Source organism: Pelophylax lessonae (assembly GCF_965119305.1).
Source record: "Pelophylax lessonae genome assembly, chromosome: 3".
In the NCBI taxonomy this organism is placed as follows: domain Eukaryota; kingdom Metazoa; phylum Chordata; class Amphibia; order Anura; family Ranidae; genus Pelophylax; species Pelophylax lessonae.
In genome coordinates, this window is record NC_138770.1 from 362461874 (window position 1) to 362485107 (window position 23234).

A 23234-nucleotide genomic window follows, 5' to 3' on the forward strand; every position below is an offset into this window, starting at 1 on the left:
TCCGCATCACACAGATACATGACACCCTGGTGGATTTGATCCACCATATCCAGGGTCGCCGGCGAGGCCGAATCGGCCACTAGGACGCGCCTAAGCATCTGCGTCCAACTTGCGACCGCCTGGGCCGCCATGAGAGAGGCAAACAGAGCCTTAAGCATAGAACCCGTAACAGAATAAGTATGACGGGCAAGAGACTCCAATCTCCTATCCGTAGCATCACGGAACACAGGGGAATCCTCTGCAGGAATCGCAGTGGATTTGTTTAAAACCGCAATTGCGTGATCCACTGGGGGTGGTACACACCACCTTTCATCAGTGGAAGGCGAGAAAGGATAACGCAGCTTGAACCTACTTGGTACAGCAAAAGGTTTGCGCAGATTGCGCCATTGTTCCTTAACAGCGCGCTGAAAATCATCATTGCAGGGAAAAACCTGCGGCGTCCTGCGCTTTCTCTGCGTCCCATAAGCCGCCAAGGCAGCGGGGGGGACACACTTCATCCTGCAAACGCAGCGTTTGTTTTATGGAAGCAATCAATTCATCCATGATTGCAAGCTCTTCAGGCGAGCCAGGGGGAGAATTATCAACCCCTTCAACTTCAGCCTCCACCTCGGACCCCACTAGATCCAGGGAGGAGCGGGACCCCGATAAGGAGGCCCCCGCCATAACAGCCCCATCACCTTCACCCTCAGAATCAGAGGAAAGAAAAACTCTGGGTCTTTTAGTAGATTGAGCAGCCACCAGCATCTGCACCTGAGCAGCAAGGCCAGCCACAATAGTGGCTAAATCCCCCCCTGGGGGGGAAAACAGCGGTCCCCTGGCTTTCCACCAAGGCGGTAGGAAATTTGCCCTCCTGAGAATCCATTGCCCCTATTACAAATGCCGGATAATAAAGGGTTAACTGCCCCTTTAACAAGCGCGGCGAGCGCAGCCCACCGCACCACACACAAGCACAATGAGACCCCCACAGGGACAATAAAACTGACACAGGCAATGGATAGGAAGGATATAACCTGAGGAGACCCTCGCCGCTGCTGCTGCCTCGATCGGTGTTCCTGGAGAAGAGGAAGTGATGCTGCCAGGGCGCTCTATGAAAGCCTATGGGAGGCTACAAGAAAATGGCCGCCATGCATGTAGAACATGCGGCCGGAGCGAGTGTAGGCAAAATGGCGCCGTTTGGCGCCGAAACCGCCGCTCCACAGTACAGTAATGCACACATGTCATTATAAAAAAACATGTCAGATCGCCGCAGCGATCGATGTATAGTGCCCAAACATGCCCAAAAACATGCCCCACAGCACACAGCTTCTCACACTGACAAGGCTGACACACACAGTGTCACACAGCTCCCCCCCCCCTTGCAGCCCACAGCATGCAGTCAGAGTGATAGGGAGACAAACAGTGTGAACAGAGGCAGGTTACACAGTCCCAAACTGACACCCCCCCAGACAGACAGGTCCCCACATAGATACACTTACCTCACAATGGCGTGGGGGACCCGCACAGGCGAACAAGCCGCTGCACATGAGGCAGGGAGAGTCGCATACAAGACGCACAGAATGGGGGTTAAGAAACCGCACAGCGTCCAGTGAGGTAGCCACCTCACCAATCATCCCTGCACCGAACAGGGATGGGTCGTTCACTGTGCCAGGAGCGTTACCTGGCTGAACGCTCGATGGCAGGCTGGGAAGCCACTGACCCACGACCTGCGACCAGGGGGATCAGCCCGAGACCCAGCCCGCATGATCCTCTTCATCAGAAGAACTAACTAATGCTGACAAAAAGAACAGCTAAGTAAAGGTAGAGAGAAAACTCAAACAAAAAATCAAAAAAGAAGAAAGAGTCTGGGGCACAAAGCCCCAGCACAGAGAGAGCCAGCCACTCCTGACAAGCTAGACATTGAAACTGAGATATGGTTGCAGGAAGTAGGAGGGTATTGACTGAGGGGACCACCCCTTGAGGGTGGGATATGTTAAAAGCTTTAATGTTAACATATTCTGTTGCCTAGCTACTCCTTCGGAGCAAAGTCTAATACCCCATATGTGACGAATATGAAGAGGCGGCGACTGTCGGAGGACGCAAGAGAAAGCTCTATTTGTGGGGGGAAAAAATGATATAAATTTGGTGTAGGTACAGTGTTGCATGACCGCGCAATTGTCATTCAAAATGCAACAGCGCTAAAAGGGGAAAATTGGCCTGGGCAGGAAGGGAGGAAAGTGCCCTGTATTGAAGTGGTTAACCTGTGACCTGCCACCACGTGTAAATGGCAGGACAACGATTCCACCCATCTATACAGGGGATCTGGAAAAGATGGCGATTCTTCTACCGGTACCAGAGTTGCCTTATTCAACCCGGCCACCGGAGAATCTACTTTGATTGGTGGAACAGTCCACCTATTGGACACCACCTCCGCAAAGGGGTAACGGCGTGCAAAACGCTTAGGCACCACCAACATGTGCCTAATGCGTCTCCAATGTTCATCTACAATCGAGTGAGAAAATGATGGGCAAGGAAACACTTTCCCCGACTTAGGGGATTTGCGGGAGCCAAAAGACACCTGCGCACCTGACGCTGTAGGTTCATCAGCCAATTTTAGAGTTTCCCACACAGAAACAAATCAGAGCTTCCACCAATGCACGTTCCCACACTGCGGTTGATGAGGACAGGTCCCCTTCACCATCAGAATGCGAATACACCGACACCTCAAGTCGGTCTGCGTCCGCAGCGACCATATCTATCTCAGAGTCCGAAGACCCTGCTGATGTAGGTGGGGGCAGAGGGCGTTTGCAGCTGGCAGCACCAGAACTCACCAAATCTACCTTGGACATCAAATTTTGCAAAAAGACAGCAATCTCTGGCTGAGACTGGGAACCGGAAGGTCCTGCAATCGCTTCTAGGGGGTCTGCAGGTGAAATTTTATCCTGGAACTCCAAGTTATGTAATAAAATTTTTTAAGGTACTGTCCCTTTTAAGAGCGTGAAAAACGCGGTCCCACCGCTAACACTATGGGCTCTAAATCCCTGATAATTATATAATAATAGCAGAGCAGATGAGGAAAAACATCAGGAAAACCCAGGAAAAAGGTTACCAGACCACAAGAAGCTGCCAGCACGATCAGTGTAAAAAATGAAACTGATAATGGCTGAACAGGAAGAGGAAGAGAAAACTCTGCCTCTATCTGTAGAAAACCATGCCGCAAACCTGCCCAGCCCACGGACCTCAAAAACATGGCAGCTCATACATTCTCAGTGGGGAATTATATAAAATGGCTGCCTATGCAATATCAAAGAAATCATGAACCCCAGTAAAATGGCGACCCCCACAGCACGCCATGCGGGCTCCAGGAGCCCCAAAAGCGGTCCCAGAACAATAGGCATCTAAAGGTCCCTGACCAGGGACCCACACAGGACCATCCACCCCCCTCAAATAAGTGCCATAACGGCCATGGTATTACCCCCCCTCCCCCCAAGGTAAAAACTAACTAGGGATGGGAGAATGCCGAGGGGAATATCAGACTAGTCCTCTGAGGTGCCAGGGAGGGAGCGCGTAAGGTCCAACCATTCCAGGGAGGGACCCACGACCACCCTGAGACCTCCAGGGGTTTTGGGGGCAACATATACCTCACAATACCACTTTACCAGGTGGGCAGACAGATCACCTCTCACCCGGGATGGGGATGCTGTCAGCCAAGGGGAAGCTGCGACTCCGGCGTTCCGGGCCATGTCTGTCTCAGCAAGACTGTCCACTCGCAGGCTCGTCCCCATCCATCGGGGCATTGTCGTGGCGAGGCCAAGTTCTGGACTATAACCTGCTAATGCTCGATGGCCAGGCTGGGAGACCTTAAGGTTCTAGATTATCCAGTGCAAAAACCCCACCTGGCTATTGTTTTTAGTTCCTCTGGATCTTGGTCCTCAGGAACTAACTAGTGAAACAATAAGAAATCACAAACTTTTCCTGTTACAGCTAAGACCGAAGTCCCAGCAGGGAGCTAGGTCCTATTCCTAACACTAGGCAGAACAAACTGATTAATGATAGCAAAGTGGGAGGGGTTATGCCTGCAGGGACAGCCCCCAAAGGTGTGGTTAAGCTTTTTTCCTGCCTAGTGCCTATTCCTGATGGGAGGAGCATAACCCTACTAGTAATGAAGATGGAGCTGCGGCTGTCGATGGAACCCAAAGGGAAATCACATCTAAAGGGATGCAGACCTTGCCAATTACCTCATTAGAGCCCTGCAGGTGCAGTAGCTGATTGATCATTATAAAACCACCCCCATACAGATTCACTCTGCACATAAACACAGACAAACAGCTATTTTTTTCAGTATATAAAACGAAAATAGGAGTATGCTACAACAGTTTTTTTCTCAGCAAAAGTGGAGTTACTCTAACATGTTAATGAGTGAGGAAAGGAGGAACCAGGGAAGGCAAAACATAAACTGATATAACCTCAGCTTTAAATGTTTACATTTTGTCAGATGGGCACTTTTTTTTTTTAATGTGCCATTAGCGGTATATCAACTCTTCTTAGAAGTGCAACTATAGACTCCTGTATGACCTTTTAAACAACAAATCAAATTCTTATGTAATGCACAAGCCTCAAAGTAAACAAAAAAATTCCCTGATTGCGCCAAATTCTCCTTCATTCGTATCTCACTTCAGTAACAGAAGCAGTGCTCATAATTCAGAAAGCAGTGGGTAGGATAAAGTGTGGCTAGATGCTGACTGATGACATACAGACCGATGAATCAGCAATGACAATGCTGGTAGCAATGCCCACTGCAGCATTTTTTCAGGACACTGCAGTGCCCAAATAAGAGTAACAATTCTGCTCTGAATTCAGGAGCAGTGTAGGGTCGTTGCCACACCATCACAGGAAGCTGTATTATGGGGACTTCACTGGCATGCTCAACAGGTTTTTGAGGGCCTTTGCAAAGAAACTAAGAGAAAGCTGTAAGCGATTATGTACTTTAATATGCTGCAGCACTTTTTTCTCTTTAGGGACTAGTTGTAGTGGTTAGAGAGTACATATTTGCAAATGTTTTATTCCCACATCATGTCAACAGCACTGCCTTTATCTGTTGCTGGGTCATAGAACCTTAATGTGTCACAGGAAGTGATCTTTCGCAGTTAGCTACTGTCTAGGTTTGCTCCTACAGTAACACCTCCTCATTGCCACAACATTTTAGAGTTCTATATAGTGGCTGTACTGGAGTATCCAGCACCGCTTATCTAACAGATTTCATTCTGCTCAAACACTGAGCTAAGATTAGATATGCAATGAAAAAGAACAATCATATACACGGACAAAACATACCAGACAGCATTTGCATAAAAGAATCAGGCTCAGAAACCACAGCTTATTCTTTCCTTCTGCATTGTAGAATAATGTAACCTGTTACAAACACCTGAAATGGAGTTTACGTAAATACTACCAAAAACACACTAGGCTACTGCCACCATGTCCTGGAGGCTAATAAGAAAGCTCACAAAAAAGCATTCCCCATCCTGTAAATAGGCTGTTAAAGTTTGCATATATGCCATTGGTTGACATGACAACAGCTACGAGCCCACCACTTGGAACAGCGGTATATTCGTGTATGAAAACATTGAACAGTTTATTAAATTAAGGGTAGCTGGTAGTGTGCAAAAACAGTAAAATGCAAAGAGGGCTTGGTCTGTTCCTTTCTGCATTCAGAACTTGCTTACCATTGCCATTTAATAGGATGACGCAAGTTGCTACAGTATTCAATTTTATATACGGTAGCACTTACCATCAACATCCAAACTGTCCTTCTCTATGGATGTCATCAGCTGATCTTGAGTAGATTGCTGCATTTCTTCAATATGATTCTCTTCTTCTACTTCTTCAATAGGCTGAGAAGTGCTTTGAGATTTTAGGAAGCTGCGGCTTGCCATAGCCAGGTCTAAAGAGAGAGTAATTTCTTGTGTTATTATCATTTCTGTTTCCAGCACAGTTATTTGCATTACGTACCAGATTCTACTCATTTTATGGATTTAATATAAGGCCTTATATGCACACTGGACGTTTTACAGCTGCTGTTTTTGGCTTCAGGTGTTTTTTTCTGCAGCCAGTAAACTCCCCAGCATGTTATCCTATGTGTCCATGCACACATAGTCTGTCTGTTAGTGTTATTTGCAGGGGTGTTTTCTGGCTGGGAAAAAAAAAAGAAAAAGAAAAAAAACAGAACTAGAGGGTTTTAAAGAGGAGTTTGCTCTATCTCTAATAAAAAGGTTAAAAACGGATGTGACTGTGACGATACGCGTAGGGCACCAGCGTACCGGAAAGGAAGTGAGAGCCAGTCGGAACGAGCTTGTGGAGATATTTTCTGTTATATCAGTTTTAAAGTGAGTACCTTGCTTTATCTTTAAATAAATATATATTGCTAAACTGGATTACGCTATGAACCCTCTATATTTTTCACATAAATCACACGGAGAACATTGGGAGTAAGGAAGAAGAGAGGACGTGACAACCCCCCTCCTATCTCTGAAGAGTTGCAGGATTAAGGATTGTTACATATGCGCTATATGCATATGAACAAGGTGAGCGGCCCATAGTCCCCTAGGTGTTTCGCACCGAAGATTGGCACAAGCCCCACCAACTGAGCACTCTATCCATCCAGCTATTAGTATCAGCAGCTATATCCCCTTCCTGCACTGAGTTCTGTCTGCATCGGCAATTATACAGAGCACGGAGTTATATGAAGTTTTTGTATCTACTTATCACAGAGCACAGCAGCACTTTGAAGACTTTGTAGCAGTGTGATTGCATTATATGGGGCATTAATGATTCTACTATTTATGCTATCAGCTGAACTTTGGACATTAATTATGTTGCACAGTTGGTATCACTTTGGGCACTTATCCATCTGCATGGCATCAAATTATATTCATTATTTTTAGTCTTCGTGTGCACATTTTTTTATTTTTTCCACCACCTACTTATTGAGGATTTGCTATGGTCATCTTTTTATGCTGATTATATTGATAGACTTGTACAATATTCATTATCACTCAGCACGAGCACTTTTTATTTTCATTGAAGATTTGGTATGGTCATCTTTTTATGGTGATTTTATTTATCCACTTGTATGGCATCAATTACCACTCAGCACGAGCACCTTTGGCTTTTTTTGCACACTCTGTTTGAAACACCTGTTTGAACATCATTCATGTGGATTCATATGCTGATTCATTTATTTTTGCGATTGTACTTTTCATTAGTTTATTTGTCGCTATCTTTAATTTATTAGACCTTAGCGCAGCACCTGTCGTATTTGTTTAATCATTTGTTTAGTGGTCTGGGCATACCATTTGGTGCTTCTTGCTTTATCTGGGTCTTTGTTTTTTGTGTTTTTTTCCCCACACCTCTCTACTATTCCCACCACCTGATAGCGCGGGAGCTTTTATCTTATATTATTCTGTGGGAGTAAAGTTTTGTTAAAAAAAAAGCTAAAAAAATGCAATAGTTAATAAAAAGCTGCAAAACGCTACTGTAAAACTCATTCTACAGCTACAGCTTGCTACAGCTAATGCTACTGGACTTTTTATTAAGCCCAGTGTGCATGAACATGGACAACAATTTTCAAATGTAAAGAGGAGAAGGCTTGTATTCAAAAGAGCACTTATGGGATGCAAGCATAACACTAAGGAATTGCATTTACCTGATTACAGAAGGAGCAAGATATAATACAGAACAAAAGAGGAGCATTTAGAAAAAAGCAAACAAAAACAACAATAAAAAAGAACAAGCAGCAAAAATAAATGTAAAACTAGGTTAACAAAGGGATTAGCCAAATTCTTTAGTGTGGGTAAAGAATAAAACATGATATGTATCCAAGAGGAAAAAAAGTGAGACATCTAATGCAACGCAAGAGAAGAAACAACAAGCTATAGCTAAACAACTGAACACGACATTGATACAACTGAATTAACATAAAGAATAACATAAATGTGTCATGATAAAACACAATTTGATAGTCATGTGTCAACACGGTTAACAAGTTTTAGGCCTCTCGCAATTTGATGTTTTGCTTACTCTCCTACCCTCCTTTCCTCCTGGCAGCATAGTTTTGGCAGAAAAAACAAAGCCTGACACTTGTAAAACACATGTAATGCATTTAGGAGCATCATGCCCTTGGTCGTTACCAGAATAATTTATTCTGGCCACTGAAAAGAATTAACGCTCAAGCGCCAAACTTGCCTAGTGTTAATGCACGTTTAGACACATTTAGATACATCAAGCTTTTTTTCTGCCAAAAAGCCATTGCTGCTGCTAGAAGCACTGGCTTTGTTTTTTTCTTTCCTGCCTCTAAAAACCCCTGCTTCTATGGCCGAATTCACACCTATGCATTTTTAGTGCTTTTTGCATTTTACAGATTTGCACTACAGAACATGTTCCATAGGAAACCATTTTAAATGGACTGTAGTGCATTCCTGCAAAATGCACTAAAAATACATAGGTGTGAATCGGGCCAAAACGCCTATGTGTGCATGGACACCTAGGCTAACATGCAGGGGCATGCAGAAAAAAAAAAGCCAGGCGCCAACAGCCACGGTAAAAACCTTCAGTGTGCATGAAGCATTAGACGTAAAATCTCTGCAATTTTCCCCTCCATTATAAGAAGCCCACACCTTTCTTGACCCTACTCTCCGGCCAGTGGCAATCTCCAGACCGAATAAGAGAATTGATTACTGTATTTCTTCTTCCTGCTTTTTACTAAAATTGGAAAGTGCAAAAATGGGATGCAGCTATGCTTAGAAATCAATCAGCTTCCAGTTTTTTGAGAGGGTTCCGCAAAACGCGTTGAGTTTTAGGATGTCAAGACAATTTGTGTGTTATATCTACATCAATCATGTATTTTGTATATTTTTTTTTACGCCTATATAATCATGTACCAGTTTATTATGAATTATACTAATTATGAATTTTTATATGTCAGCTCTGTATTTTATATGTTCCTATTATATTTATAACTTGTCATTATGTACTCGATGATCATGGAATGCTGCTGTTTTGCTGGGTTTTTTTTTTTCAATAAATCATTATATGTATTTTATATACAAATTTTGACAAAGTGGCTGGCCTCATTAATAGTCCCATGCCCTTTTCTTCTTAGTTTGTACACTAATGCCTATTATGTTGGATAATAAGCCCAAAAATATTTAATAAAAGCAGTGGCATAGCCTGGGTTGTCAGCGCCCGGGGCAAGGTAAGTACATCACTAACCTTACCCTTACCCATACACCGAGACTTACACTGACACCTATACAGCCCCTTTACTTTCAGTGCAGCAAACTCTCTCCAGAAGTTCAGTGAGGATCACGGAATAATCCAATGTTGACCTAAATGATTAATGATGATAAATAGAATCCACCTGTGTGTAATCAAGTCTCTGTATAAATGCACCTGCACTGTGATAGTCTCAGAGGTCCGTTTAATGAATCATGAAGAACAAGGAACACACCAGGCAGGTCCGAGATACTGTTGTGGAGAAGTTTAAAGCCGAATTTGGATACAAAAAGATTTCCCAAGCTTTAAACATCCCAAGGAGCACTGTGCAAGCAATAATATTGAAATGGAAGGAGTATCAGACCACTGCAAATCTACAAAGACCTGGCCGTCCCTCTAAATTTTTAGCTCATACAAGGAAAAGACTGATCAGAGATGCAGCCAAGAGGCCCATGATCACTCTGGATGAACTGCAGAGATCTACAGCTGAGGTGGGAGACTCTGTCCAAAGGACAACAATCAGTCGTATACTGCACAAATCTGGCCTTTATGGAAGAGTGGCAAGAAGAAAGCCATTTCTTAAAGATATCCATAAAAAGGGTCGTTTAAAGTTTGCCACAAGCCACCTGGGAGACACACCAAACATGTGGAAGAAGGTGCTCTGGTCAGATGAAACCAAAATTGAACTTTTTGGCAACAATGCAAAACGCTATGTTTGGCGTAAAAGCAACACAGCTCATCACCCTGAACACACCATCCCCACTGTTAAACATGGTGGTGGCAGCATCATGGTTTGGGCCTGCTTTTCTTCAGCAGGGACAGGGAAGATGGTTAAAATTGATGGGAAGATGGATGGAGCCAAATACAGGACCATTCTGGAAGAAAACCTGATGGAGTCTGCAAAAGACCTGAGACTGGCACGGAGATTTGTCTTCCAACAAGACAATGATACAAAACATAAAGCAAAATCTACAATGGAATGGTTCACAAATAAACATATCCAGGTGTTAGAATGGCCAAGTCAAAGTCCAGACCTGAATCCAAACGCTCTCCATCCAACCTCACTGAGCTTGAGCTGTTTTGCAAGGAGGAATGGGCAAAAATTTCAGTCTCTCGATGTACTAAACTGATAGAGACATACCCCAAGCGACTTACAGCTGTAATCGCAGCAAAAGGTGGCGCTACAAAGTATTAACTTAAGGGGGCTGAATAATTTTGCACGCCCAATTTTTCAGTTTTTTATTTGTTAAAAAAGTTTGAAATATCCAATAAATTTCGTTCCACTTAATGATTGTGTCCCACTTGTTGATTCTTCACAAAAAAATTGCAGTTTTATATCTTTATGTTTGAAGTTCAAGGGGGCCGAATACTTTCGCAAGGCACTGTACATATAAGGAACAGCTGGAGGACCAATGTGAAACTTATTAGGTCCATTGGCAACATGATGGGGTATAAAAAGAGCCTCTCAGAGTGGCAGAGGCTCTCAGAAGTCAAGATGGGCAGAGGATCACCAATTCCCCCAATGCTGCGGCGAAAAATAGTCGAGCAATATCCTAAAGGAGTTTCTCAGAGAAAAATTGCAAAGAGTTTGAAGTTATCATCATCATCTACAGTGCATAATATTATCCAAAGATTCAGAAAATCTGGAACAATCTCTGTGTGTAAGGGTCAAGGCCAGAAAACCATAGTGGATGCCCGTGATCTTCGGGCCCTAAGACGGCATTGCATCACATACAGGAATGCTAATGTAATGGAAATCACAACATGGGCTCAGGAATACTTCCAGAAAACATTGTCGGTGAACACAATCCACCGAGCCATTCGCCGTTGCCAACTAAAACTCTATAGATCAAAAAAGAAGCCATATCTAAACATGATCCAGAAGCGCAGGCGTTTTCTCTTGGCCAATGCTCATTTAAAATGGACTGTGGCAAAGTGGAAAACTGTTCTGTGGTCAGACTAATCAAAGTTTGAAGTTCTTTTTGGAAAACTGGGATGCCATGTCATCCGCACTAAAGAGGACAAGGACAACCCAAGTTGTTATCAGTGCTCATTTCAGAAGCCTGCATCTCTGATGGTATGGGGCTGCATGAGTGCGTGTGACATGGGCAGCTTACACATCTGGAAAGGCACCATCAATGCTGAAAGGTATATCCAAGTTCAAGAACAACATATGCTCCCATCCAGACATCGTCTCTTTCAGGGAAGACCTTGCATTTTCCAACATGACAATGCCATACCACATACTGCATCAATTACAACATCATGGCTGCGTAGAAGAAGGATCCGGGTACTGAAATGGCCAGCCTGCAGTCCAGATCTTTCACCCATAGAAAACATTTGGCGCATCATAAAGAAGAAGATGCAACAAAGAAGACCTAAGACAGTTGAGCAACTTGAAGCCTGTATTAGACAAGAATGGGAAAACATTCCTATTCCTAAACTTGAGCAACTTGTCTCCTCAGTCCCCAGATGTTTGAAGACTGTTATAAAAAGAAGAGGGGATGCCACACAGTACTAAACATGGCCTTGTCCCAACTTTTTTGAGATGTGTTGATGCCATGAAATTTAAAATCAAATTGTTTTTCCCTTAAAATTATACATTTTCTCAGTTTAAACATATGATATGTCATCTATGATGTATTCTGAATAAAATATTGAAATTTGAAAGTTCCACATCATTGCATTCTGTTTTTATTCATAATTTGTAGTGTCTCAACTTTTTTGGATTTGGGTTTGTACAAGGGGGGAACCCCACGCCTTTTAAAAAAAAAAAAAAAAGATTTTGCCCACTGCCAGCATTCCTTTTACAAGTCGCACCCAAATCATATCTATACCATGCAGGTGCAACTGTCCTACAACTTTTGAGGGTTTACATTGAGGTCTACGGACCTCAAGTTGCATGAAAGATGAACCATAGTGCAGAAACTACTTTGAAGTCACACAGATATGAATGGGTATCATAGGGAAACATGGGATGCGACTGTCAAGCGACTTTGGGGTCCAAAGTCACCTGATAAGACGTACAAGTGTGAATAGAGCATAATATTGATAAAAGTTGTGAGTAACAGGTCTTTGCCTAATTTTTCAAATAAGTTCAGTAGTGAATACAAGATTGACAAAATTGTTTAAGCTGAACTCCATGTACTATTTTTATTTCATACCTATATTGTTCAAGCATGAACCAATGTAAACATGCATAGGTCATACCTAAAGAACCACTGGGGAACCGGACAATACTTGCAGTAGTCGGCACTACTAAACAAATAGCTTCCAGGTCCTGTGCAGGTGGCTTGCCCACTGCACATTGATGACAAGGGGGCACTCGCTCGGCAGTGTCACTATACAAGGTGTTCTCTGATTAGATGAGCAGAGAGCCTGATGTCATCACCCCCTCCTCCCCATCTAATCCAGATAACTCTTTGTATTCACTCTCAAAACTGCAAGACATTCTATGAACGACAGCAGTGCTGAGTGAGCGACTCCCTGTGGTCAGTGTGCAGAGGGGAAGCTGCTTGCACAGAACACAAACAGGACCCAGATCGATGCTATCACTTTAGTTGTGACAACTACCACACTGATAGTCAGCTTCCCCAGTGGTCCATCAGGTACGAGATTTGTATACTAACATTGGTCCAAGCTGCACCAATGCAGGTATGCAATTAAGATACCTGGAATTCAGCTTTAGGTATAACATAGGGATTCTGTATGTGGATCCTCAATCCTGGGACTTGTAAAGCCCAATATGTTGGATGTACAATCAGACAAGCAAAAAAAAAAAAATCGGAGTAGATCACTGGGGCATTTAATGGAGTAGTAAAAAATTCATCTAGAGTTTCTAAACATTTTATAATGTACCATACCAGTGACTTGTATTCTCTTCAGTTTCAAAGTATGGATAGAAGTATAGAAGAGGTGTTTTTTTACCCTAATGCATTTACTGCATTACGGTAAAAAAAAAAAAAAACCCTCAACAATAAGTAGCCCCCCACACCCTTCCAGCCCCTCTAAATACTTACCTGAGCCTGATTTCCATCCAGCACCATGAGCGACTGCAGCAGTAGTTCTCTTCTCTACCTGCTCTCACAGGCTTGGCTGAGAGTAGTGGGGAACCATTGGCTCTTGCTGCTGTCAGTCAAAAACTGGGATCAGAGAGTTGGCAGAACAGCAGTGTATCTGAATAGATGCACACAGCCCCCTTTGGGATCAAGCTCACATGAGTGCTCCAATAGCAAGTGGCTTGCTATGGGAGTACTCGGATAGGAGAAGGAGACCAGAGTGCCCGGGGGGGGGGGGGCACCCCAGAGGAGGAAGATTAGGGCCGCTCTGAGCAAAACCACTTTAATACCAAAATGCCTGATGAATTAAGCAATCATTGAGATATAAAATGTATAACTATTCTTCAATAACCGTATTTTTGCATTGCTTTGTTACATGAAATTAATTTCAAATACTGTTGAAGAGCACTTTAAATGCACTATATACAATTTATATTTTATTTGTTATGTTGTGTTTTACCGACTGTGTTACTAAGATACACGTTAATTAGGTTGGAGACTTTGCTTGAAGTGGATTGTACACAACCAGGTTGCTAGCAAGGAATGTTTAGTGCATTATTCTGTCCTTTAGATATTTTATTTGGATTTGACCCTTCAGGTTGGAATGTGTTCTGTAGGAATGCAGTCTTTTGACAATGACATGCTTGTTTTTTTTTTTTTTTTCTGGGTATAGATGGAATACCTTTCTGAATCCTTTTAAAGCGGTTGTAAACCCTATAAAAAAAAAAAAAATAAAAAAAAAAAACCTGCAAGACAAAGGCATAATGAGCTAGTATGCATCGCATACTAGCCCATTATGTGTAACTTACCTTAAAACGAAGCCCCGACACGGACCCCCGGACATCGATGCGGGCGCTGCCATGATCCCTCGTCGTTTCTTCCGGGTTCGGCGGCTCCGGCGCGCTGATTGGCCGGAAGAGACGGCTCCAGCGCGCTGATTGGCCGGAGCCGCGATGACGTCACTCCCGCGCATGCGCGCGGGAGTGATTTTTCCGGCAAGATCCCGGCAACTTAATTGAAGGTCCCCCCGGACCTTCAGAGCGCATGCGCCGCTCGCGCGAGCGGCTGCATGCACTGTAAATATCTCCTAAACCGTGCCGGTTTAGGAGATATTATTTGTACCTACAGGTAAGCCTTATTATAGGCTTACCTGTAGGTAAAAGTGTCAAAAAGCGGGATACAACCGCTTTAATACTTTCCCTAGGAGATTCTGTCCAAGCTTTCAAGAGAGACAAAAGGAGCCACAAAAGAGGAAGCTACTGCTTTGTTTTTTCCACTGAAAACCCATATAACTTTTGAAATCTTTTTTCATTTATTAAACATGTATATTTAAAACAAAGATGGCATATACTTTAAAAACAGATATTAAATATCAGCTTAAAATGTATAAAACTTAAAATCAAAATTGACCCAAAACAATTAGTTTTCCATGAGGACATCTATGCATAGGCTAATAATTTAAATATAAGCAATGTAGCTTTAGCCAATTAAATATTTGAACAGTCTGGGACCATCACATGCCTTAGGGCCAGTTCATACTACATGCAGTCCAGGGAGTTTTTTTTTGTATCAAAAATGTATGGAAAGTAGGTTATATGGTTTTCAAAGGCACAGTTCACAACAGTGCAGTCAATTTCAGCAAAAAAAAAAAAAAAGTAGAACATGCTGCATTTTTTATGCACTGGACTGGAACGCAATAAAACGCACTGGAACACACGTCCTTTTTAGGAAAAAAAAGAAACGGGGGGGGGGGGGGAATGCACTGGACTGCATCAAAAAGCGCATGCAGAAAAGCATCCGGACTACATTTCCATGGATTGAACTGGCCCTGAAAAATTCCAAATTATCTTACTACTTTTTAGACAACCAAACCAGTAGTCAAATGTTGATACACAGGATCACAAATGCATGGACATATGGGACTCAGTGGGTGAAGACAAGTGTCCGACCGTGCTAAGAAATCTGTGCATTGATGAAGCCACTCATCAGAATAAAATCTGCTCTAGAAAATTAAGTTGGATTCTGAAAGTCCTAATCTGGTTGGTGGCTGTAGGGAAACAGACAGTTTTCATTACTCAAGCCTGTAATGTTTGCCAAACAATATTTTCCATTGTATAAAATCTATTACCATCAGGGCTTTCTTGGCTATCAGATGAAGCAGAATCATCCGGCGATGCTATGCAAGATTGTCTCTTAGATTTGTAATGCTGTTTGAGTTTCAAACATTTATCCAGAGTCCTATTAAGAGATTCACTACAAGGTTTCTGCTCTACGACATTGTAAAGGAATTTAAAAAGGAACGTAGGAGGATGGGAAATGGGTAATGTAGGTTAAATGGGAAAAGAAAGAAAATTATTAAACTGGAGAATGGCAAAAAAGATGCAATTTTTAAATTGTAGGGGAAAGAAAAAAAAAAAAAAAGTATAAAAGAACAAAATCTAGTACTAACTGAAAACTATATACTGTATAGCTAAATATGTTCTATTAGCAAAGCAAAAATAAATAAATAAAATTATATACATATATATATATATATTTACACACACACACACATACACATATATATATATATATACACATACATACATACACACACAGTGCCTTGCAGAAGTATTCAGCCCCCTTGAACTTTGCGACCTTTTGCCACATTTCAGGCTTCAAACATAAAGATAATCAACAACAAGTGGGACACAATCATGAAGTGGAACGAAATTTATTGGATATTTCAAACTTTGTTAACAAATAAACTGAAAAATTGGGCGTGCAAAATTATTCAGCCCCTTTACTTTCAGTGCAGCAAACTCTCTCCAGAAGTTCAGTGAGGATCTCTGAATGATCCAATGTTGACCTAAATGACTAATGATGATAAATAGAATCCACCTGTGTGTAATCAAGTCTCCGTATAAATGCACCTGCACTGTGATAGTCTCAGAGGTCCGTTTAAAGCGCAGAGAGCATCATGAAGAACAAGGAACACACCAGGCAGATACTGTTGTGGAGACGTTTGAAGCCGGATTTGGATACAAAAAGATTTCCCAAGCTTTAAACATCCCAATGAGCACTGTGCAAGCGATAATATTGAAATGGAAGGAGTATCAGACCACTACAAATCTACGAAGACCTGGCCGTGCCTCTAAACTTTCAGCTCATACATGGAGAAGACTGATTGAGATGCAGCCAAGAGGCCCATGATCACTCTGGATGAACTGCAGAGATCTACAGCTGAGGTGGGAGACTCTGTCCATAGGACAACAATCAGTCGTATACTGCACAAATCTGGCCTTTATGGAAGAGTGGCAAGAAGAAAGCCATTTCTTAAAGATATCCATAAAAAGGGTCGTTTAAAGTTTGCCACAAGCCACCTGGGAGACACACTAAACATGTGGAAGAAGGTGCTCTGGTCAGATGAAGCCAAAATCTAACTTTTTGGCAACAATGCAAAACATTATGTTTGGCGTAAAAGCAACACAGCTCATCACCCTGAATACACCATCCCCACTGTCAAACATGGTGGTGGCAGCATCATGGTTTGGGCCTGCTTTTCTTCAGCAGGGACAGGGAAGATGGTTAAAATTGATGGGAAGATGGCTGGAGCCAAAAAGAGGACCATTCTGGAAGAAAACCTGATGGAGTCTGCAAAAGACCTGAGACTGGGACGGAGATTTGTCTTCCAACAAGACAATGATCCAAAACCTAAAGCAAAATCTACAATGGAATGGTTCACAAATAAACATATCCAGGTGTTGGAATGGCCAAGTCAAAGTTCAGACCTGAATCCAATCGAGAATCTGTGGAAAGAACTGAAAACTGCTGTTCACAAACGCTCTCCATCCAACCTCACTGAGTTTGAGCTGTTTTGCAAGGAGGAATGGGGAAAAATTTCAGTCTCTCGATGTGCAAAACTGATAGAGACATACCCCAAGCGACTTACAGCTGTAATCGCAGCAAAAGGTGGCACTACAAAGTATTAACTTAAGGGGGCTGAATAATTTTGCGCACCCAGTTTTTCAGTTTTTTATTTGTTAAAAAAAGTTTGAAATATCCAATAAATTTCGTTCCACTTCATGATTGTGTCCCACTTGTTGATTCTTCACAAAAAATTACAGTTTTATATCTTTATGTTTGAAGCCTGAAATGTGGCAAAAGGTCGAAAAGTTCAAGGGGGCCGAATACTTTCGCAAGGCACTGTATATAATCACAAGCAGCAGAAGCCAGTCTGTCCATGCATATTCTCTATGACCAACAGCAGTAGCTTTGACAGAAAATAATGTCTACATCTAAACCAATACATATATGAATTTTCAGAAGTGCAGAGGCATGCATGATTTTAAAGGGATAAACACATCTTCACCCCCCTCCCCCCAACCTTCTCAGTTGATAGGTGCTTTAGTCTAGTTATGAGGTCCATCATGTCACACCCCCCACCCCGGCAAATCTGACAATAATGGAGAGGCTACAGATCCATCCATATGGCAGCTTGTCTCAACTCAGAGCACTACCCCCAGACAAGCTGTGGCAGGAGGAATGCAGAAAGGCGGGAGGCTGACGCCCACCCCACTCTATATTCCTCTTGTCTTGGGAAAGAGGACTCCATGAACCTAGCTACATGGTACAACATAATACCCATGTATTCTGTGCCATGGGAATGATGCAAAAAAAAAAAAATTTGCAATAACAGTTATTCTTGAAATATGTGAGGCTGCAAGCCAGACTGTATCTGATCAAGAAATGCAAAAAAACACCCAAATTATATAAGTTAAAGGACATTAAGTAAAAACTAGGAATTTTGTACTTGCTATAAAACCTTTTCTTGGAATTCAGGATTTCAAAAAAAATAAATAAATAAACATTTATACTCACCTAGGTGGATGCAGCATGGATTGGATTGCAGCATTGATCTGTCAGAATGGGGGGTAATGGAGCAAACAGATTGCAAGTAATGCTCAGGCAGTCCTTACTGGGCTGGGGGATGGGGGGTATTAAAGTTCCAATAAAAAGTCCAATAAAGGTTCTGGTCCACTGACATGGCTGCTGGCGGTAGAGAGAGAAGCAACTCTGTCATGAGATTCAAGGGGAGAGAACCACAAGCGCCGATCTGAGTGTAGCATTAAAAAACCTTTAATGTGGGATAAAAACAATGTTACTCACAAGAGTAGAATGAGTTCAGGCATCAAAATATATGGAGGTCGTCCTGTGTGTCTGGCATCTAGGGGGTCCCCCTGGGTCCTGGCGGAGCTGGTGCAGGGGAGCGGGGGTTTCCTGTGGAAGACAGGGGACTGTCCTGGTCCATGGGCTGCAGTTGCTTTCGCTGGTCCGCGCATAGAGGGACCATGACGTCACTTCCTGGATCCAGAGCTTCAGACGAACGGCGATGCGTTGCGGAGCATGCACTTCTCCGCAACGCGTCGCCATTCGTCTGAAGCTCTGGATCCAGGAAGTGACGTCACTGTCCCTCTACGCGCGGACCAGCAAAAGCAACTGCAGCCCACGGACGAGGACAGTCCCCTGTGTTCAACAGGAGACTCCTGCACCAGCTCCGCCAGGACCCAGAGGGACCCCCTAGATGCCAGACGCACAGGACCTCCTTCATATATTTTGATGCCTGTACTCATTCTACTCTTGTGAGTAACATTGTTTTTATCCCACATTAAAGGTTTTTTAATGCTACACTCAGATCGGAGCATGGCTGTCGCCTGCTGGCTCTGTAGCGAGAATTGAGCAAACACTGCTAATCACTCAATTCTCCCCCTACTCGGAGCTGAGAGCTGTGACTGTCAGTACTGACTGGAGAGCTGGGCTGTGGAGGGGACAGAAGGGGCTGGCTCAGTCTCTCACCAGATCACTAGCAGGCTGAGCCTGGAGCAAGTCCAGGCTTCTGAGCAGATACTGACCATATGATTGGGATCTTTTCAAAACCTGGATCGGCTATGTGATGTCAGCCAACAGTGGGCTTCAGCCCACTTTCAGCTGAAAACGGATCACAGGACCGCAGAACACACTGCACTCCTGTGATCCATAGGAGAAGTACAGCCAAAATAGTTTTGGCTATGCTTCTCCTTTAAGGAACTTAGGGATTCTTGAACTGTCAGGTTATACCGCTCCCTACTGTTGAAATAGAAAATAATTACTTTTGGATTACTTTAGTGCCACACCATAATCTTACAACAATTTTGTGCCACTCTGTGGTGACACTTTAATTTAACATTCTAGTGTGGAAACAAACACTAGCAAAAAAAAAAAAATAATAATAATACATTTTGGCTAGTACAAAATAAACTGGGGACAACCATCATGCCTCATTTTAGTAGCAAATTGGAAAACAACAAACATACATTGAAAAATGGGACCGGTTTTGCTTAATGGACTTCAAGAAATAAACCACGAAAAAATTATTTTACAGTATTCCATTCTCTTTCTCATCCATTGAGGGAAACAGGAGTTCTTTGAATGTAATCCAAAAGCAGTCCAACAGAGAAGTGGACAACATAACTATAAAGGCTATCAGGCAAAAAAAAACACACACACACAGAATCCTTGCAGATGGAAGAACCATCTTAAAAGCTGGCATAAGATAAGGCCTCAATATTCACCTGGTAGAACTTAGAAGATGGTAGCCATGCAAACTTGTAAAAGTTGTAAGATGCCAAAATGAGAAAATAAACTCACAGATCTAGTAGAGTGCATCCTGATCCTTCTGACCAGAAGTTTGGAAGATGGTTGTCCTGATAACACCTACAAAATGGTGTGTGAGTGGTGTACGAGGAAGGCAGTGTACCCTTATAGGGTCCATCCAAAATACACAAATCAATTAGTCTTCCTGAAGAAGCAGTTGCTGAGAGATGGATGCTCACTGGGCAAACAAGATCCAGACAATGGAAAAAACTTGGTAAACTGGAGCCAGGCAGAAATCTGGAAGAATAGTGTCCTGGTAAAAGACATAAAACTATCTTACCACCTGGACCCTATGCAAAACCAGAAAGGGTAGCTTGCAGGATAAGACTACCAGATCAGACACATAAATCATAGAGGTGAGGACTACAAGAAAAACCACCTTGTGTGGGGACAGTAGAAAGAGAAGGAATGTCTCAAAAGGGTTTACACAGTAGTCTTTAAAGCACAGAAGAGACTGGGCAGAAAATTAGGCCCTTAAAATGCTGAGAGAAAAGCTCATCCAGACCCAGCTGCAGTACAGAAAGGATTTGTTTGACAGAAAAACTCCTAGGGTAGAAGCACAGAGGCTCACACCAAGTGATGAATGCTTTCCATGTCTGATAATAAATCTTATGGGAAATAGCCATCCTAACGAACACAAATTCAGAGATGCCTCCATCACTCATAATAAGGCAAAATGATCTTTGGGACAAAGGATCCTGACAACTGACAGCCAACTGAGCCAACACAGCATTTGGTAGGAGCCCTACCAGGACAGTATAGCACATTCGCCTGGGCCAATCTGAAGTATCCTCAGAAAATCCTCAATTTTGGTCCTGTGAAGAGATGGAGAATTTACAGAGGGGATTAAGCATAGATCAGGGTGTACTGAATTCAAATTCACCAGTCCATTACCTGCTTCTGCTACAGTATTCCTGTAGCTGGAGACACCTTGGTCCAGATGCTGCTAGCTGAGAAAGTCAGTTTTTACCATTGACTTGTGAGAATGCAAAATTCTGCCCAGGATAGGATCCAAACTACCCATCTTATAGCGGCAAGACTTAGGATTCCTCTCTGAAGATTGATGTATGCCACTGCTGTGGCATGGTTCAATTGCATCTGGATCATATAACCTTAAAGCAGTATGGTCTAATGCGGCAAAGAAAGCCAAGTCAGAAAAGTTCCAGGCTGTTGATTGGGAGATGAGACTCATTTGAAAACCATCTAAACATCTCACAAACAGGGATATGATGAGTGTGCAGCAAGACTAATACTAGGGTTAGCACCTTGGTAAACATCAGAGGTGTAATGAGAGAAGGTAGGGCCACGAACGAGTAGAGCAGGGACCAAACAGCAAAGTGTAGGAATCACTGTTGCATTGGAAAGATGGGGACATAAAAAAGGGGCATCTTCGATGTCTACAGAAGTCACAATGTCTCACTGAAGACAGGCAATGACAGACATGGTGGGTTCCAAGTGGAATTTCCAGATTCAAATGAAGACATTTTGAACTTTGAAATCCAAGAAAGGGTGAATGCTCCCTATGGGTGTAGACTGATTAACAAGGTGGAATAAAAACCCTTGAAACTACAAGAACTGGGGCAATGACATCTCCAAAAGACTCGGGAAAGCTTGATGAAGATGTGCTAATTTGTGTAATGACACAGAAAATTTGACAAGAAAGCAAGGAGGGAGTAAGAAGTAAAACTCCAGTTTGTAGCCCTAGGATACTATCTCCTGCCCACAAGGGTCAAAATTACAAGTTATCTAAACTTCTGCAAAAGGCCAAACATCCTCTCTCACCCTTGAAAGAGGGGTTGCAGCACCGAAGAAGGCTTGTCTGAAGATTTGTCAGAATTTTAACTGCCAGACCTCACATACAGACTGCGAACCAGGCTTGGAGGGAGATTTTGTGATGCGCTTCAAGGTAGAACAACCAAGGTAAGTGATATCATTCAGAGCAATAAGGTGAAAAACAAATTCTCTTATTTGGCTATAATAGCTGCTGACTGAAATTGGTCAGAATAATTCTTTCTTCAAAGATACAGAATTCACATCTTATAATGGCCCTGTAAAGGGGTCCTGACCGAACCACAGAAGTCCAGCATATCTGTGTCCAGTTTAGAAAAAAAAAATGGATTTTTGTAAAATCTTACCGTAAAATCCTTTTCTCTTAAGCTCATTGACAGACGCAGTCCTCTTTGATTAATATCAAATTGGGTTATACTGCCCTCTACAGGAGTAGGACACTAGGCAGAAGAAAACGTTCTGGCCACACCCTAGGGGCAGTCCCAGAGGGTATATCCTCTCACTTCCTGCTACAGGATGTCAGTTATGTCACAAAGCAGTGTCAGAGAATTTAACCCAACCCAACTCAAAAACAGAGGGGCGGGTACTGCGTCTGTCAATGAGCTTAAGAGAAAAGGATTTTACGGTAAGATTTTACAAAAATCCATTTTTCTCTGTCGCTCATTGACAGACGCAGTCCTCTTTGATTAATATCAAATTGGGACGTCCCAAAGCAGTGCCACAAATGAGGGGTGGGATAACAGAAATCAAAATCCAGAAGGCCCAACCGGAGCCAACCAGAAGCATCAAGGACTCATCGAGCAAAAAAGATGAGACCTAAGTGAAAAACCCAACAAACCCTTGAGGTAGACCAACAGTCTCCTCAAACAGCAGCCTGAAGGAACCTTGCGGCCAAAAGAGGCATCCGCCGATGCCAGCACATCAACCTTATACAATTTTGTAAAGGTATGAACCGACGACCAAGTAGTCGCCTTGAAAACCTGAACCACTGACGCCTGATGGCGGAAGGCCCAGGAAGCACTAAGCGCCCGAGTAGAGTGCGCCTTAACAGGGAACGGGGGATCCCGACCCTTAAATAGAATAAGCCTATACAACCGTCTGTCTGATCCATCTAGAGATGGTCGCGGCAGAAACAGGCAACCCCTTTCTAGGGCCATCCGTGATCACAAAAAGTGAATCCGTCTTACGAAGCGAGTTCGTAGTAGTCAAGTGTACCCTGATTGCCCGAACCACATCCAAGGAGTGTAATGCAAACTCCCAAGGATGGCTGGGCTTAGGACACAGGGAAGGTAACACAATATTCTCATTCAGATGAAACTCTGAAACCACTTTAGGAAGGAAGGATGGATTCGGACGAAGAACCACCTTATCCTTATGTACCACCAGATATAGGGGAACGACAGGACAATGTGGCCAGTTCTGACACCCTGCATGCAGAAGTGATAGCCACTAAAAAGGCCATCTTCT

At 43.0% G+C, this 23234-nt stretch overlaps 1 protein-coding gene across 1 annotated transcript in view; it reads right to left on the minus strand.

Moving 5' to 3' along the window:
- Window positions 1-23234, minus strand: part of CEP162 (centrosomal protein 162) — a 332984-nt gene that overhangs the window by 204385 nt on the left and 105365 nt on the right. The window contains exon 3 of the mRNA XM_082249677.1: window positions 5768-5920. Within this exon, the coding sequence (XP_082105803.1) occupies window positions 5768-5920 (153 nt within the window). The remainder of the gene's footprint in view (window positions 1-5767; window positions 5921-23234) is intronic.